This window comes from Neoarius graeffei, chromosome 9, assembly GCF_027579695.1.
Source record: "Neoarius graeffei isolate fNeoGra1 chromosome 9, fNeoGra1.pri, whole genome shotgun sequence".
NCBI lineage: Eukaryota > Metazoa > Chordata > Actinopteri > Siluriformes > Ariidae > Neoarius > Neoarius graeffei.
In genome coordinates, this window is record NC_083577.1 from 57,157,849 (window position 1) to 57,171,057 (window position 13,209).

The 13,209-nt window shown below is 41.2% G+C and overlaps 1 protein-coding gene across 3 annotated transcripts in view; it reads left to right on the plus strand.

The window, feature by feature from the left end:
- Positions 1–13,209, plus strand: part of akap11 (A kinase (PRKA) anchor protein 11) — a 53,247-nt gene that overhangs the window by 25,318 nt on the left and 14,720 nt on the right. For all 3 annotated transcript variants that reach the window (XM_060929899.1, XM_060929901.1, XM_060929902.1), the window contains exons 3-7: positions 2,105–2,215; positions 6,432–6,485; positions 6,732–6,863; positions 7,857–8,100; positions 8,289–12,570. In XM_060929899.1, the coding sequence (XP_060785882.1) occupies positions 2,105–2,215; positions 6,432–6,485; positions 6,732–6,863; positions 7,857–8,100; positions 8,289–12,570 (4,823 nt within the window). The remainder of the gene's footprint in view (positions 1–2,104; positions 2,216–6,431; positions 6,486–6,731; positions 6,864–7,856; positions 8,101–8,288; positions 12,571–13,209) is intronic.

Below are 13,209 nucleotides of genomic sequence, written 5' to 3' on the forward strand. Positions count from 1 at the left end.
TGTGAATACAATATCAGTTTTTGAGATTTGTAAATTATTGCATTCCATTTTTATTTACAATTTGTACTTTGTCCCAACTTTTTTGGAATCGGGGTTGTAGAAGCTTGATTCTGTGGTCAGTGAACTATTTTTGTGTTGATTTGGACATATGCTTCTGATCATTGTCCTGCTGGAAGATCCAGTGATGACCCAGTTTTAGTTTCCTGCCAGAAGCAGCCAAATTTTGATTTAAAATGCCCTGGTATTTCATGGAGTCCATGACGCCATGTACCCTAACAATGTTTCCTGGGCCTTTGGAGGAAAAACAGCCCCAAAACATCACAGAACTTTATACCATATTTTACAGTTGGAATCGGGTTCTTTTCATTCTAGCCATATTTCTTTTCACACTAAATCCACCTTGAGTGTTTATTACCAAAAAGCTCTATTTTTGTTTCATCAGACCATAGAACATGGTTCCAGCCAAAAGTTATAGTAGCACTTCACAAATTTCAGGTGTTTGTTTTGTGGTTAACTGACAGAAAAGGCTTTTTCCTGGCAAACCTTCCAAATAACCTGCTGGCATGGAGGTGGTATCTGATGGTGGTTATAGAGACTTGGAAACCCAAAGATTTTACTTTTTCTTGTAATTCACCAACAGTAATCCTTGGAGTTTTTTTTTTTTTTGCTCCTTTACCATCCTCCTCACTGTACATGGGGGTAAAAGAAACTTGGGTTCTCTTCCAGTCAAGTTTGTAACTGTTCCAGTTTGTGTCCACTTTTTTGTTATTGCACCAACAGTAGAAATGGACATTTTAATGCAAGTAGCTGTTTTTTTTTTTTTAACAACAATTTCCTGTCTTATGAAGGTCAACACACTCCTTTCTCATTTGGTTTGTGTTCTCTTATCGTTCCCATGTCAATGGATGACTAAGGGAATTTGGCCTCTGTGCGTCACCTCATATTTGTTCCTCAGTTAATCAGGAAGTCATGGATTACAGCTTGAAAGTTCCTACACACTCCAATCAGCGTAAAAAGTAAAATTTAAATGGGAAGCATGCTTCAGTTGCATTGTGTCCACTATAATTTCCAGGCGTGGCAATAATGGTGGCACATGTGTTTTTTTTTTTTTTTTTTTTTAAGATATTTTTTGGGCTTTTTTCACCTTTATTGGATAGGACAGTGTAGAGACAGGAAATGAGCGGGAGAGAGAGACGGGGAGGGATCGGGAAATGACCTCGGGTCGGAATCGAACCCGGGTCCCCGGATTTATGGTATGGCGCCTTATCCACCTGAGCCATGACGCCCCCAGGCACATGTGTTTTTGATAAATTATTATTTATTGAGGGATTTTTCTCTGAATATATGTATTCAAATTAAAGGTTGGATTTTTTTTCTCATTTTTTCAGTGTGAGATGAAGCTACTTCACCAAAAGGTGTTGATCCCCCTCCCCCCACCCTTTTTACTAATCTTTACAAGGCGTGCCATAAATTGTGTAGGGTGCTGTATATAACCGCTAATTTAGGACAGAACATCATGACAATAAATAGACTAGATAAGTTGGTAGATGGCATTAAATGGATAAACAAGAAAACATAATGAGTGAAAAGTGGCAGCCAGGTAAAAGAGTTTCTACACAGTGGAAATGGGACGTGTATCCAAAGGCTGGCATGAATGAGGCTTTCTATAGGAAAATTCAGTGCTTTATTAAGGGAACCCACAGAAGGTCTCATTTTCAGGAAAAATCATTAAAGCTAGAGTCTAACTGATATATGATACCATGACACATATTAGAATGGAATTATTGCCTTTGTTTTTACCCTTTGTTTCTTCAAGCCAAAACACTCAAAACATCCAGCGATGAAGTAATTCTCGTCATTCAGTTCTGTCCAGCTGCTTGATTCTGCTGGCATTAGGTCAACACTGGGGAAACCATTAAAGTGTTTACTGTTTAAACATCAACTTTCACCACGCTACAGCACTCCTTATTATCATTCGAGTCTACACCATGGCGTTAAATGATGGATAAATATTTCTTAGTTGTCATTATACTTGTTTTAGTAGTTTTTGAACTTGAATGAACGAACTAACAGCTCTATTTTCTCTTGCGTTTTGTATGAATAGACTGTCCGTGAGAGTTCAGCCCTGTCCCTGAGGAGCCTTTTAAAGAACAGGAAAGAGCTGAGCAATGTGGTGCCAGAGCTGCATGCTAGAGAGTCACAGTGTCTGCAACAAGTAAGGATAATATACAAAAAAAAACCAACAAAAAACTACACTTACACTTACTACAGATTTCAGAAGAGACTGAAGTGTCACAGCAGATTTATGTCTCTCTTCACAAAACATTTCAAGCTTGTTTATATTTATGGACGTGGCCTCTGTTCTCCATTCTGACCACAGGTTTCAGCTGTTTCGGACATTATTATGGCCATAAACCTGCTTAATTATATTTTAACTGCTTTGTTGTATTTGATCTGTTTATTACTTGACATGCAGGTCAACAACCATCTGTCTCTCCCCCCCCCCTTAAAATCTCTTTGGCTTTCCCAGCATTGGCTGATATTTGTTTATAATATTTATTTTATACAGTCATTCTCTTGTGTGTCAGTAATTCTGGACTTCACTGTAAACTTGCATTGGTGGTTTTAAAGCCTCGGTCACAACCGGCCGTACGTGCTCCTACGGCCGGTCTACATGCAAAAAACGCAAGAAAAACACGGAGAGCGCGCGTGAAACGCACGAGAGCGCGCGTGTGACGTGCTGATTTTCAAGCCGCAGACTGGCCGCAGAGGTTCTTTGTCATGTCAAACAAACTCTACGGGCGCTTACGGTTTTTTTCAGGTTGCAAGACAAACTTACGGCCAATGCGCATCTTTCTCCATGAACAAAAAAAAAAAAATGCAGCGATTTGGGAAACGCCAAAAATCGCACGGCCAAAAAATCGTACGTCCGGTTGTGACCTAGGCTTAACCACAGTCTTAGGCCCTGTCCACACGGCAACGGATTCAGGTGACTCCGATACAATTGCTTATCGTTTAGGCCTGGCGTCCACACGGCACCGGCGTTTTGGGTGCCCAAAACGCAATCTTTTTGAGAACGGGTTCCAGAGTGGAAAGATCTGGCAACGTTGCTGTTGTGAAGTCGTCTGGATGAGTAGAACGGATTTGTTTACGATGACGTCACAACCACATGACTGTGAGTGCTTCACGCCGGGTAGAAGTGTAACGAATATCACCAGGAAAAAGCCTTACAGAGCACTACAGGGAGTGCAGAATTATTAGGCAAGTTGTATTTTTGAGGATTAGTTTTATTATTGAAAAACAACTATGTTCTTGATGAACCCAAAAGACTCATAAATATCAAAGCTGAGTATTTTTGGAAGTTGGAGTAGGGCTTTCTTAGTTTTAGCTATCTTAGGAGGATATCTGTGTGTGCAGGTGACTATAACTGTGCATAATTATTAGGCAACTTAACAAAAAACAAACATATACCCATTTCACTCATTTATTTTCACCAGGGAAACCAATATAACAACTCAACATTCACTAATATACATTGCTGGCATTCAAAAAAAAAAAAAAAATCAGTGACTAATATAGCCGCCTTTCTTTACAAGGACACTCAAAAGCCTGCCATCCATGGATTCGGTCAGTGTTTTGATCTGTTTGCGATCAACATTGCGTGCAGCAGCAACCACAGCCTCCCAGACACTGTTCAGAGATGTGTACTGTTTCCCCTCCTTGTAGATCTCACATTTGATGAGGGACCACAGGTTTTCTATGGGGTTCAGATCAGGTGAACAAGGAGGCCACGTCATTAATCTTTCTTCCTTTAGACCCTTTCTGGCCAGCCATGCTGTGGAGTACTTGGATGCGTGTGATGGAGCATTGTCCTGCATGAAAATCATGTTTTTCTTGAAGGATGCTGACTTCTTCCTATACCACTGCTTGAAGAAGGTGTCTTCCAAAAACTGACAATAGGACTGGGAGTTGAGCTTGACGCCATCCTCAACCCGAAAAGGTCCCACAAACTCATCTTTGATGATACCAGCCCATACCAGTACCCCACCTCCACCTTGCTGGTGTCTGAGTCGGACTGGAGCTCTCTGCCCTTTGCTGATCCAGCCACGAGCCCATCCATCTGGCCCATCAAGACTCACTCTCATTTCATCTGTCCATAAGACCTTAGAAAAATCAGTCTTGTGATACTTCTTGGCCCAGTCTTGACGTTTCATCTTGTGTGTCTTGTTCAGTGGTGGTCGTTTTTCAGCCTTTGTTACCTTGGCCGTGTCCCTGAGTATTGCACACCTTGTGCTTTTTGACACTCCAGTGATGTTGCAGCTCTGAAATATGGCAAAACTGGTGGCGAGTGGCATCTTGGCAGCTTCACGCTTGACTTTCCTCAGTTCACTGGCAGTTAGTTTGCGCCTTTTTTTTTCAATGCGCTTCTTGCGACCCTGTTGACTATTTTGAATGAAGCGCTTGATTGTTCGATGGTCACGCTTCAAAAGCTTGGCAATTTTAAGAGTGCTCCATCCCTTTGCAATATATGTCACTATTTTTGACTTTTCTGAGTCCGTCAAATCCCTCTTCTGACCCATTTTGCCAAAGGAAAGGAAGTTGCCTAATAATTTTGCACACCTGATATAGGGTGTTGATGTCATTAGACCACACCCCTTTTCATTACAGAGATGCACATCACCTGGTATGCTTAATTGGTAGGAGGCTTTCAAGCCTATGCAGCTTGGAGTAGGCCAACATGCATAGAGAGGGTAATGTGGTCAACATACTCATTTGCCTAATAATTCTGCACTCCCTGTAGTGAGAGTGAAACATGAGCTTGGATATTATTATTATTATTATTATGTTCAGTGTTAGTTCACAGTAGTAATGCAAGAAGCAGAATAGTGACAGTAATAGTGAAGCAGAAACATGCAATTGTACAAACACTGCAGCTCTACAGCAAAATATTCATTTATGAAATGGTCTGATTCTTAACACCAGTAGTGCCAATGATGATCTCATTGCGATGCGATGCGAGTCGTCAACAAATCCTATAACTTGGTTCATGAAACGCGCTTACAAAATATTTTCACTGTGAATATTTATTGTGTAATGGTGCAAAGTGAGAGAGAGAGAGAGAGAGAGAGAGAGAGAGAGACTCTGCCCTTAGGGCAGAGTCAATCCCGCCAGCAAAAATAGGGAAAAAAAGGAGCGATCTCACCTCTTCAGATGTTGGTTTAAGTCCGACAATACATTCCTCAAAAAGGGCGTAGAGGAGCAAATTAATCCATCAACGTGTAGCATTCAATTTATTCCGGACCATTAAAGACGCCGCCTTCCGCGTAGAATCATACGTCATCCTCGCCGCCATATTGGATATGCAAAGCGGAGAATAAAGATTCATGCGCTGCCTTTAACTGTACCAACAGGTTTACCGTTCAAATGAGATCACATGGGATTACCTTTCACAGGTGAGAAACAACAAATTAATCCATCAACGTGTAGTATTCAATTTATTCCGGACCATTAAAGACGCCGCCTTCCGCGTTGAATCATACGTCATCCTCGCCGCCATATTGGATAGGTCAAAGCGGAGAATAAAGATTAGCTGCGTTTAACTGTACCAACAGGTTTGCCGTCCAAACGAGATCACATGGGATTACCTTTCACAGGTGAGACTGGAAAAATACTTTTCATTGTATTTGGTCATTATAATGTAATTTTACAAACAGATTTTCCTGACTTTGTGGCTAATATGAAGTCTTGCGCATAATAGTTTATGCGCATGCGTCCTTACTACTTCTATTGTTCTGGTGTCTCCGAAGGGACCGTCTTACAGCGCCCCTAGAGGTGTGGCATGTGTATTGCATCGTTTTCAGCAAGCGTTGCGTTGCCATATGGACCTGATATTTTACTGATCGTTGCCCATTTGGACGCGATATATTTTTAAATAACGTCTCGTTGCCGTTGTCGTGTGGATGTAGCCTACGTTCACTGAATGATTGTGAAGTGACTTCCTCAATCTGAGGATTGTGATATAATTTATTGCGTCAGAGTTCATCTTGATTGTCTTAAAAGAAGTGCTAATAATTAAATCGACCAGTAATCCTAAGTATGTCATCAGTCCTGAAGTGGCATTTGGCCTAAATCTGTCAACGTTTTGGTGTGGGATTGGATACTTCTCTTGCTAGGTTATGTGAAATGCATTACAGTTGTGATGATATACTTTTTGTTACAGGTCTGTGTTGCCAGTACAGCATGACGCAGGGACAATAGGTTTAGAAATGTTTCAGGAGAAAAGATTGGCTGAGTGTCCGGTTAAACATGCCATATTTCTTCAAAGTTTTATGGACTTCTTATGTACTCCTGTTGCAATATTCAGTGTTCGAACTGTGCGTTCTGACTACTAATGATTTGTCAATTTATATGGCTGTGTTCTGTTTTTTTAGATACACTTCATATGCTTACCTAGTTCTGCAGGAGGGGAGGATTTCACATTACAGGCAAGTTTTCATTTTCTTGCAGTTTGCAATAAGTAAACTAGATTTAATAGATTATTACATACATGTTTTAGACATTCGTTATGATGCAAATAACTTTTTTTTCTGATATTTTTGGCATGTAGATGCTTTGCACTATGATTACACAAAAAGTGTAATAAAACACTACAGTAGTGTCATGGAAGGGCCGCTATAACTTGCTAAATGATCTTCACAAAAAATAAATTCATCTCATTTTAATTTGCATAGGCTGTGCCTTCTCTCCCGACTGAATTATTGGAGTTGCTAAGATCCTTACACGTACAGACTCTCAAAGATGAAGAAGTGCTTCTCATCAAAGATCCGAAGCGAACCCTGGACAGAAAAGATGCAGTCTCTCAGGTACATTTAAATAATATTGGCTGGCATTGAGTGGTTATATCAGATATATTCCATTCAGCTAGCATGATGTTGAACGAGTCGAAGACAAATTCATGCTTGCTGAATGGAATATATCTGATATACCATGAAAATAGCTATTATTATTATTATTATTATTATTATTATGAGGGGCATCAGAAGCATTTTTAATGTGTGTGGGGGGGGGGTACTGGCGGGGGTCTGGAGGTCCTCCCCCAGAAAATTTTTAATTAATTAGATGCCATTTCCTGCATTCTGGTGTATTTTTAACAGGTTGTTAAACACCTAATTTTACCTAAATTAGGTGTTTAAATTAAATGTACACGTCCCCTTCACATTCAATGGTGGCGACACCCATGATTATTATTATACATTCCTTTCGGTTGTTCAACGCGTCTTTCTCTTTCAAAATTCTCTCAATCTTCCGTATTTAATGAAGCAAACCTGGCAGCCATGTTTGTTTGCAAATTGTCACAGTCCCTCGCTGATGCGGAAGTTTTACATCTCCAATGTGTGACGTCATGTTGTCTTGACAACCATGCAATATCGTAAACCATATTCAGCACTGATTCTCCATTGGGTAGTGGTGTAATACATGTAGGATAAGCAATATGCTAACAATATTGCATGCTATTAAACCAAATGAATGGAATCCGCTAGAAGGGAATAGAACACATGTTTTTATTCCGTTGAAAGGGTGTCCTGTGTATATATAATAAGCTATCATACAAAACGTCAAGTGTGTGTGTTTGGTGGATTTGCTTAATTTCTTGAGTATTAAGTTTCTTTTATGGTTTTCTAGGTGTGTGGTATGTTCTTTGTGTGACAACAGGGCTAAGACAGACAGACATTTGTCAAGCCACAAACTGATTACAGGCCTAACAAAAAAAAAAAAAAAAGTGTATTCTTTCACAAACACGTTTAGCCCACACAGTGTGATGTTTTTACAAACGTTGTCTGATTTCCCAATTGCAGACGAACTCCTCCAGAGCCATGTGCATACTGAGACATGGCAGCTCTCAACAAATCAGTGTTTGTACTATGCTGGGGCTCCTGAGCCGCTATACAGCAGGGATCAGATACGCTCTGGAGGTACAGTCTCTGCAGAGGGGCATATCCGAGTCATGTCAAGCTGAGGATGATGACACCAACCAGTCTGTCTCTTCTATCGAGGAAGATTTTGTCACAGCTTTTGAACATCTTGAAGAGGAAGACACAGGTTGCACACTACTTTTCCATGTTACAGGACCCTTGTAAATGAGACACTACTAATTCATGAATGTTTGGCTCAAGAATTATCTCACATTCGGTATTACATATGCTGTACAAAACTATTAAAGTTCAAGTGAAATAAAACCGTTCTTTTTAAATGTAGTAATTGTCATTATGACCTCTCTTATGTTGTAGTTGTATATAACAAGAGGAACCAGAGAGATGTGGCCTCCCAAACTCTTCCCTCCCATTTCAAAGATTTATCTGGGTCACGTATCATCATTAGCTCTTTCTCCAAGAAGTCCAAGAGTAGAGAGAAGTCAACTTCTGATGTGTCAGGATCAGTACAGAAGTCACCAACAACATGGCGTCGGGGTACGGAGAACGATTGGAACCTATCCACACCAAGTAACCGCCCAAAAAGTCATGTTACCTCGACATCATTCACTGAATCTGATGATTCAGATTGCTCTAGTCCAAGTCCCATTATTTTTTTGGACGAGGTTGGTTATCAGAAAAGTCTGAAGGCGAAGCTTGATATTCCAAAGATCCCTGTTCTTAAAGAGGGAGTAGAAGATTCTGACTCAGAAGTGTGTGAGTTTTTTGATAGTTTTGATCAATTCGATGATCTGGATCATTGTTTTGATTCCACTATGAAGGTGCCAAAAGAACAGATTCTCATTACCCAGAAAAAAAAGCCATCTGACAGTTCTGTTAGTAATTCTGATTCAAAATGTGGCTCAACAACAGCAATGAACCCTCACAAGTTTGACCACAGGACTCTTCCAGCCAATATCAAGAAGCCCACTCCACTTAAACCAGGATCTCCATATAGTATACCGTCTGACGCTCCAGATTCTCCACGACCAGTGAGGACATCCTGCGAGGAGAGCGGGGGACTCTTCAGCCCAATCCACTCCTCAGCATTTAGTCCACTGGGAGAAGGAGGAGCCTTGGAGTATTTTTGGAAAATAGATGGAGATGTTTCAGAATTGCGCAAACCACAGGACCTTTGTTCACTGTATAAGACTTATTCCGATTTTGCAAGCAATCTCTCGAAAGAAATTCTTGGATCTGTCTGTGGGTACTCCTCTCCTGTTGACATTAACATTAATAAGAACTTGAGTTGTGTGTGCCATAAAGAATTCAGAAACTCTAACGGCTATCTGATGAAACTGTCAGATATTCAGGAGACGGTCACTATTGCCAAATCGCACTCGCAGTCTCTGAAGGATGGGATTCAGAAGTTTGCCACAGACTTGGTTGAAATGAGCATTGGCAGTGCCTTAAGAGATTTACAGAGAGGAGTGTCCTCTTGCACTACAACACTTTGCCATTTAGCTGCTAGGCTGACATCTTCAGTGTTTCATATGGCTTTTCAAGAGATAGGAATGCGCCATGCATATGTGTTAAAAGAGCGTGCCATAAACGGATTGGCTGGATTCCTTGTTGGGGAAGCAGTCTCTGGAGCTCTGAAAGAGTTTCTGTTTGTGAAAAAGCAGATTTTTAACAACACTGTCACCAGATTTGCAGCTGATCTTGCTGAGGAATTAATATTTGAGGGAATTATGGAGGTGTGCCAATTCTCATATCCTTCTACCCCTCTTACCCCAAAAGATTGGTCGTTTGAGCAAGAAGAGGAAGTGGTTTGTTCTTATGCTTCAGATCTTTCGGAGTCAGTTCTTCAAGAAGCCTTCATAGAACTGTCCCAAGCTGATGTGACTTTCACAACACAGGCTGCCATAAGCGTGTCACTGGACAATATCTGCTATGTCAGCGCTGAAGATGCATCTCAAACCACAAAAATCTGCAATGCCCAATTATGTTACCAGAATTCGCAGTTGCCTGTCCAGGCGGGAAACCAAGAAGAAGAAGAAGGCGGCTGCACTGTAAAGAAAGCTTTGTACTGTGTTTCTGGAATGGCCAGTTGTGTTCCAGTTCCAGCAGCTGGCAAAGCTATATCCTACCTGCAGAACCCAGAGGAAATGTGTCAGTATAAATCTAGCATTAGTCACACTTGCCAGAGTAGCCCCAAAAGAAGCATTTGTTTCCAAGGAAGGGCTGTGACCTCTACTTCAAACACATCCGCTGCAACATTTTCTGAGTCAGTGCTAGGTATTTCCAAAATCCGTAATGTCTGTGGCAGTCTTGGGAATGCGTCTACAAGTGCTGATGAGAAACCTCCAGTGGGAAACAATTTTGAAAGCGTTTCTGGTGCTTTGGTTGAGACAATTGTGGGTGAAGCGTTTGACACCATGTCCACAAGCAAAATGAAGAAAAAAGTGGACGACTGTGCTGATTTCTTAAGTAAAAATGCTGGGGGTCGGATGGCTACGTGTACTGGCATAGCAAAATCCCAGGATGTGGCATGTCAGAGTTTACCACCTTATGATTTGTGCTCATCACAGAAAATGTTGTCTTTAATTCCTAAAGGAGATTTGACTGAATCATTGTCATGTAACTCTCAGCCTCACATACCTTCAAAGAACACAGATAAAACAATCTGTCAATCTGGCTTAAAAAACATGCATCCACTTGAAAAATTCTCGCTGGAAGTCCAGTCTGCCGTGATGAAGGATACTTTGGAAGTACCCAGTTTTGAAGCGGGCATTCGTGGAAGCAGAAAAGTTGTCTCAGAAGAGATGCTTAATGGCAGCACTGGAATAAAATCCAGCGGAAGTCCTGGCACTCCTCCCTCAACTCCCCAACAACCGTCAGACATCTCATGTGAGAAAAAGCTTAAACAGTTTTCAAAGAAGCTGAAGGGCAAACTTGCAAAGGAATTCTCCCCTGCAACACCCCCACCCACCCCTCATTACGAGCCCACTCCAGGACTTGAAGAGGGCTCCGATTCAGAGAAGGAGGAATTCATGCTGAGGCTCATGAGGTCCCTTTCTGAAGAAGCTGTCAACAATGAAGATGAAGATGATGAGCAGGAAGATGGTCTCGACTCTGCGACCCATAACACAGAGCAAAGTCCCAGTGTGGGAAACAAAATGATTGAGAGAGGGGCTCTGCATTATGCAGAGCGTTTGGCATGCCATATTGTTTCCATGGCAACTGAGATGGACACTTTAAGCATTGGTGATGCAAGTAAGCCAGAGAATGAAGAAGGCAGTGAGAGATTTGCTTTACACAGTGCACAATTCTCAGAACAGACCTTGAATTCCTTGTGGACATATGCTGGGGAAATTGCTGGGGAAGTCATCAGTGATGTAAAGAGGATGATGAGTTCCAGCAATTGCCGTCACAAAGCAGTCAAAAGAGGATCGTTTAAGTCAGATAAGCATCCCTGTGGTGACTGGAAAGACTGTCACTTTGTTAGCAAGAATAGCCAGTGGTCAAATGATCTCATTCCACCAGTTCCCAGTCCTCAGAGTAACCCTTCAAGTAAAATCTCAACCCAGTCTGAGTACCCAAGCTGTGATGGTGTTCCTGATGAGTGCACCGGATATGTTATAAAGGTGCTTAAAAAAGACGGAGGAAGTCGGGAACTTATACTGGACCAGTATGCCAGTCAGTTGGCTTATAAATCTATCAAATCAGGCCTAGCTCATGCTGCACAAAAAATAAAGCAGAAGTCTCCTTTAAGACTTGGCTCATCTCAACATTTACACCCTGAGGGCAGCCGTAGCATTTCTAAGATCCCACCATCGGAGTCTTCTCCTGCCATTCTTACCCGAGGACAAGAAGGGTCCTCTAGTGAGTCCATGCAGTGTCAAGATGTTGAAAACATTGGTAGGAAAGAATACATGGAACTTGTGAACTTTGCCGAGTCATTGGCCTACAATATTACATGTGATGTTACAAGAAAGCTAAGAATGTCCTCGATTAGGCTTCCAAAATCGCTTACAGATTCATGTCTCTACAGAAAGTCAAATGTTGAAGACATGGCAGGAAATTTAATCAAAACTGCGTTTTCATGTTCAATGCTACCATACACCAGGAAAAACAGGCAATATCATAGCACCAGCAGATTAGATGATGGAAATTACAATAATGGTGTTATGCAAGTAATTGATCATTATGCCAGGAAGATTGTTGATGACACTTTGGAAATGACTCTGGGGTCTACAGCTGTTCAGACAGCAGAAGAGAGGAGGTCTTTGGAACTCGGTTCTTTCACCGAAAAGCTGACGGAGGCATACAAGACTTGCTGGTACTGTCAAGCAAGAGATTGCTCGTTTTGCAAAAATTGTCACCTTAAGTACCATGGAATGCAAAAGAGAATACAGCAAGACCCTGATACAATGGTTGGTCTTGAAATTCCCAAAATCCATATAGATTTGGACAAGAGAGCAGCTTTTGCTGAAGAAATGGTATCTGCAACACTTGAGAAAGCGAAGAAGGAACACAGTAGCACCAGCTTAAATGCAGACAGTGGGATTGGTCATGATGGCGCAAGCTTTGCAGAGAGCCTTACCACGGAGATTATGACGTCCGCATTGTCCAACATCTGCCAAACCATCAACCTCAGGTAACCAAAAAGATGACACATTTTCTAAACATTTTTGCAATACCTTAAGTTTATACTACTGAAGAAATGTGGCTCATCAGTTACTCGAATATTGTGGGTTCCTTAGTCATTAACGTTTCCTGTATTGGTGTAATACTGGGCAGATTTAGGGACGTGATTTAAATGAATGACAAATATTCAGTTGCTTTTTCCTTAATTGCACTTTCTGCCATTATACAGTGGTGCTTGAAAGTTTGTGAACCCTTTAGAATGTTCGATATTTCTGCATAAATATGACCTAAAACAACATCAGATTTTCACACAAGTCCTAAAAGTAGATAAAGAGAACCAAACCAAACAAATGAGACAAAAATATTATACTTGGTCATTTATTTATTGAGGAAAATGATCCAATATTACATATCTGTGAGTGGCAAAAGTATGTGAACCTTTGCTCATCTCTAAAGAGTTGGTTTTGTAACCTTTTCCAGCCTGATGATCATCAACAACGCTTTTTCTGAGGTCCTCAGAAATCTCCTTTGTTCGTGCCATGATACACTTTCACAAACGTGTTGTGAAGATCAGACTTTGATAGATCCCTGTTCTTTAAATAAAACAGGGTGTCCACTCACACCTGGTTGTCATCCCATTGATTGAAAA